The 5593-nt window shown below is 34.9% G+C and overlaps 1 protein-coding gene across 1 annotated transcript in view; it reads right to left on the bottom strand.

The window, feature by feature from the left end:
• Window positions 1–464: 464 nt before the first annotated feature.
• LOC125854543 (protein S-acyltransferase 8) overlaps window positions 465–5593 on the bottom strand; it is a 16102-nt gene continuing 10973 nt past the window's right edge. Inside the window, exons 3-5 of the mRNA XM_049534129.1 lie at window positions 2541–2843; window positions 2214–2447; window positions 465–1365 (exon numbers count right to left, since the gene is read on the bottom strand). Coding sequence (XP_049390086.1) covers window positions 859–1365; window positions 2214–2447; window positions 2541–2843 — 1044 coding nt within the window. The 3' untranslated portion in view covers window positions 465–858. The remainder of the gene's footprint in view (window positions 1366–2213; window positions 2448–2540; window positions 2844–5593) is intronic.

Raw genomic sequence — 5593 nt, 5'->3', positions numbered from 1 at the left:
CCTGCAGAAGGATTGATCATGGTGTAAACATATTGTATCTTCAATAATATATGAGTTTTTTTTTTAATACTATTTGGCTCATACGTATGATGACACATCGGAAAAAATTTGAATATCTCATTTATTTTTATGTATTGGGATCAACGTATTCTTCTTTCGGTAGATCAGTCATCCTTCCACAAGAAAAACATTTCCACAGATTAGAGAGGTTGTTCAATAGACCCTTGCGTCAAGAAAAACATTTTTTCAAAGCAAATTTGAAGCTAACAGTGAGAATATTGTATCCAAATCCCAATCCTGCAACAAATGATGCACTTCTTATATTGTGTAATCAAGCTAAGAGGTGATTTCACTGCAATGTTCTACCAGTAAACTTTCCCACAGTCTGTTGATGTCCAACCAATTACTTTTTATTTCCACAATTGTCTTGTCGTATAATATCTATATAGAAGATGAGAAAAATATTTAAAAGAAACTAACTGATAGGCACAAAATATTGTGAAGAAAATGTGCAAGAGCCATCACTACTTCAACTTCCAGAGGCATCAAGTCTGGACAAAACAAACCAACTAATTGGAACTTACGAAGTAGCAGCAAGCCAAAACAGGGAGTTTCCTTGTCATTCAAAAAAATACACACATCTATTCACTAATTTTCCCAAAAGAATATTTATATTAGGCTAATATCCACTGGTGAATGAGAAAGGGAAAAGAACATAATGTAGTACAGATTTAACCTTACAGTAGTAAGTTACATTTTGCTCCATATTACCATCAATGGCACCTTTTCTAACCAGAAAGCAAAAGCAACTGCAGCCAAAGGTTAGGCCCATCGCCGTCAACTGTACAACATCCTTAATCATTGATATTGCTCTTTTGGAGAAACATGGCTCCTGCTTTCGGTGACATTGGATTTCATGCCAACGACCTCTGATGCAATTTCCCAGCTCCCACTTCTCCTTCCCCAGCTCGAGTTTCGTATATCTGCTTGCACATTGGGGGCTCGCCTATCTGACCCAAGAACCGAATCAGCCTCAGACGAATTATGGTGGTGCCCATCACTCCCTCGGCTCCGTATCTCTGCTTCAATGTCTTCAATATTATGACGCTGTGAGATCTTTAGAAGGTCTCCACCAAATTCAAGATCATCTTCTACTTTCGCTCGATGATCCTCACCCATTTCGACTTCAGCTTCCCTGGTAGTGGGCAAAGGAGGTCGTGGTTCTTCTTCTTGTACATTAGCTCGGAAGTTGTTCCGTGATGGTTTTACTTTTGTGCAAAATACTTCCATGAAGTTGTTCACACAACCAAGGTCATAGACATTGATCCTGTTTTCTGCTTTATAGCGGAAATTTTCATAGGTTGTCTGAAAAAGAAGAGGTTAAACACAAGTGTGAATGCTCAGACTGCAGCATATTTAAACAGCACAAGAGGAAAATTTCTAGTTGACATGATAGTAAAACTAGACTCTCTATCGTGCAACTACAAATGCATCTACAGAAACAAACAGAAAAACAATTACAAATATTCAGGTATATCCATTTACTGAATCGGACTCGACTTTTACAGAAACCAGAAGGGCATTCATTAAACAAGCTTCTCGAGGTATCTCACAGCAAGATACCTTGTCTAGAAGTTATTTACTTTAACAACTATACAGACAATACTTGACTATAAGATAATAATGCATGAATACCAGCCAAAAAGGATTAGTTGGTTTGAATGAATAGAAGAAAAGAAAAGCAATTTAGAAAACAGAGTGCATTTAATCCGAAACAAGACCAGCCCAAAACCTTTACAAGAACTGCCTGCAACTATTAAACACAAATGCAAAGGAACAACTTGTAATAATAAAGAAAACATAAAACACCAACCTAAACCTACCCTTGTGCAACAGTACACTAAAATGCAGAAGCAATTATAAGTAAATACATTAGGCTCCTCATCTTTTCCTTGCATCACGAGGTCAGTAAAAAGGCATCAAAAACTTCCTACCATTTTCTGCTAAAGAAAACAACAGCAGCACATTCATAGGCCCAAGTCCCAACAAAGGTATAAAAGCAGCCAGAGGCAAATCACGAAAGGCCTGCCTTTGGAATGCACCACATATGACAGGTTCATTCCGTATCTTGAAGCACAATTAGTATCAAATTTCCCTAATCTCTATAACACCCAATCCTATCGCCATTATGAATACAAGATAAAGCAGCTGACCTGATTGGTGCTTATTAGATACAAGTGAAAGCCAGTGAGTCCACCAACAAACCACAGGGAAATAAAACAATAAGCCATTAGAACCACGGATGCTGGTGACTCTTTCAGTGCCTTCAAGACTGTGCTTTGATTATTATCCATTAGCACCTTGATGTACAGAGCACATATTGCAAACACATAGATGCACAGCAGCATAGCAGAAGAGACAAAGCAAAAGAAAAAACGGTAGTTACGCTGCATAATAAAATGAGAATTGTCAAGATTAACCAATAGATCCAAACACTACGGAAAATTCTCAAAACCAACGTGAATATTATAATACCCTACCAATCCAATGCATTGGCCCACCCATGGGCAGTGGTGATCAAATCGCTCCACACAATTGTTACAGATGGAGCAGTGCGAACAACGTGGAGGGCGATATAGCATGCAGGTATCACAATATTTCACTCTGACTGGCATCCCATTAACAATTACTTCTTTTGTTCGGGGAAATTGAAGGCTGGGCGTTTGTCTTCCACCCTCTACCGATGCAGAAAATTCATGACGGAACTCTTCCTCTGGCGGATGAGAATTACGTGGAACAATACCTGGATCTCGAGCTGATGTAAGAAGAAGCAGCACCAGTACCTGCCAAAATCAATTCATGGAACCTCTAAGCCACAGCTTGTAGTTTATTCATTATTCCTCTACACTGTTTCGGATTATCAAAAAGTGATTCAAGGAGAGAGGCAATAACAGTACATAGTTCAACATAAGAAGAAACTGTCAGAACAAATTATAAGGCAACTATTTTCAGAAGTACTGCATTCAGCTAAATCTATCTGAAACACAATGATAAAACAAGTAACCCCAATCACATTCTGAAGTTTCACTAACAAAATCTGAGAGCTGACAAAACATATCTATATGTGCTTGACGTTTCCACATGTTCAGCAGGGTCTACTAGCAAAATAGTGCAACCTCCAACAGTCCAAACAAAGAAGAAATTAAGGTCTCATTTGTTTTTATTAAGATTAAGACGTCTGAATCTCAATGCATATCTGGATACTAAGATGTAGTGTCTAGATTTCAACATCTGAATGTGCACAATTCAAACATACAATTCAATTTTTTTTTTTAAAATGATCAAACTTTTTATCAATCAAATAATTGTTGTAGCATATGTATTCAAAGAAGAGCCAACATAAATTTAATCTTTTAATAAAAAAATATCCAATATGCATTTTCTTTACAAAATTTTATTTAGTGACGAGTTGAAACCTATCAATTAAATGCAGCTACAGAATCTGGCATCTACTACAATTGTCAGAAAACATACTTAGGAATAGTTTATTAGAAATTCAAAAGGTGCAAGTACAAATTTATCTACATCACTTCTACAAGTAAAGATTCCACTTCTCATCAGTTCAAAAAACTTAATTGTCCCAATAGAACAGAAAAGAGAGGTAAAACAAGAAAATGGAATGAGCCATGGCCAAAATTTCTCAATTTTTTTATGGTTATGATATTGAAGGACATGCAAGCATCCTTGCTCATTGTTCTAATGAAATTTACCCATCCCATCCAAACCCATCATCTTTATCAATGCATCCTTCTAGCCATGCGTTAAATTATATCTGAAATGGGTCTTTTTAAACCCTTAATTTCAAAACTACAAATCACCATTGAAAAAGTGGAATCAAGATATATAATTTCAAATAAAAAATTGGGAATCTTAACGATGAAAAATTTGGCTGACTGGTTGATAGTTGGTGAAAGATAAGCAGGGAGTGGTGAAATTCTTTTTGCTGAAAGAAACAAGGTGATATGGAGAGAAAAGAAGAAGTGTATTTTTAAGGTCAGAATGGTGTAGACTGGATTTCCGACCTCTATTAAGTGCAAACAAATGAGGCCTAACCAAAAAAGTAAAATCATCTATACTATCAGATATAGAACTGTTGGGTAACGGCTATTTAGGTTAATTCTTCTTAGTTTTGTTTTTTAAGATGATCTTTTTAGTTATTTACCTTCTTCATCTTCAGTAATTAGGTCTGAGACAAAGTCTTGAAACGATGTAACTAAAAGATCTAAGAAAACAGAAAGGGAAAATTATGCAAAATGTCTGCCCATAAGGTCTACTTACCATCTTACTAGCCCAATTTATTTAAATTACCTAAAATGGCCATTAAGCCCTATTTTTTCCAAAAAAAATAATAGCCACGTGTTTCTTCTGCTACATCCTTCGGCCTCCTCCTTTTTCTTCTTCATGTATCATTTTCTTCTTCGTAGTTGCTCCAATCAGCCATTAAAGCATCTTCTTCTTCAAGAACCTATGGCTCTTAAGAACGAGATAAAAAAGCGAAAGTCTGTCAAAAAGACAGTAGATTCAATCACTACTAACTCTAAAATCAATAGGAATCAGCTGAAGATTAATAAGATTATATCTTATTATTATTATTATTCTTCCTCCTTCCTTCCTTCCTTCCTCCTCCAAGATCAATCAGCCATTAAAGTTTCAAAGCTTGCTTGATTTAAAAATTTAACGTACCACAAACGTGAATTGTTTCAAGCGAATTTATATCAAATACTCGAAACATTGAGAGGGTTTCATATCTAGAATTTGAGACTGTTTAGAGGTGATTTTGAGTTGATCGAGAATGAATAGTCAATGTATACTTCATGTATAGTTATGCTCTATTCAGCTTTTTGAGTGTATCATAAAGTATAGTCGGTCTATAGCTCATGTATAAGTAAACTATATTGTATAGTCAGTGTATATTTATTACTTTGTATGACGTATGACTTTTGGCAAGCTATATTGTATAATCAATGATACTTTCTATGACTTGTGGCACTATAGATTGTATGTATACTTCCTATGACTTTGGAAAAACATGACTATATTTATTGTAAACTAATAACTTTATTGTATATATTCAAAATTAGCCCTTTATATAATGTATTGTATAAACAATGCATATGGTTAGCCCTTTATATAATGTATTGTACAAACAATGCATATGGATGTATGTATATTTTTTATACATAGATATACATCATATATGCATGATTATACACTATATACAATATCAATACATTGCATTACTATTTATGCAATATTGATACATTACATGTACAACAATTATTTTTGTTGAAACTTTTGTCACGTGTATGGAAGAGTTGGAATTTGCTCCATCATGTTGTTTTCATTATTTAATGTGAGAAATATCTTGAGATACAAAAAATGCAGTTTACCCACAGTTTTTCTCCCATTTAGCCACGGTTCCCGCATGGCTAAACCTAGCGTTTTTTTTTTGTTTTTGGGCTATTTTTTATGTAAAAAAATTATGTATGTATTTGTTGTGAAGTAATTTCTTTGTTGTGTATATATTAAATTG

This window comes from Solanum stenotomum, chromosome 2, assembly GCF_019186545.1.
Source record: "Solanum stenotomum isolate F172 chromosome 2, ASM1918654v1, whole genome shotgun sequence".
NCBI lineage: Eukaryota > Viridiplantae > Streptophyta > Magnoliopsida > Solanales > Solanaceae > Solanum > Solanum stenotomum.
The sequence above is the reverse complement of the archived record's forward strand: the minus strand, read 5'-3'. Positions and strand labels throughout refer to the sequence as shown.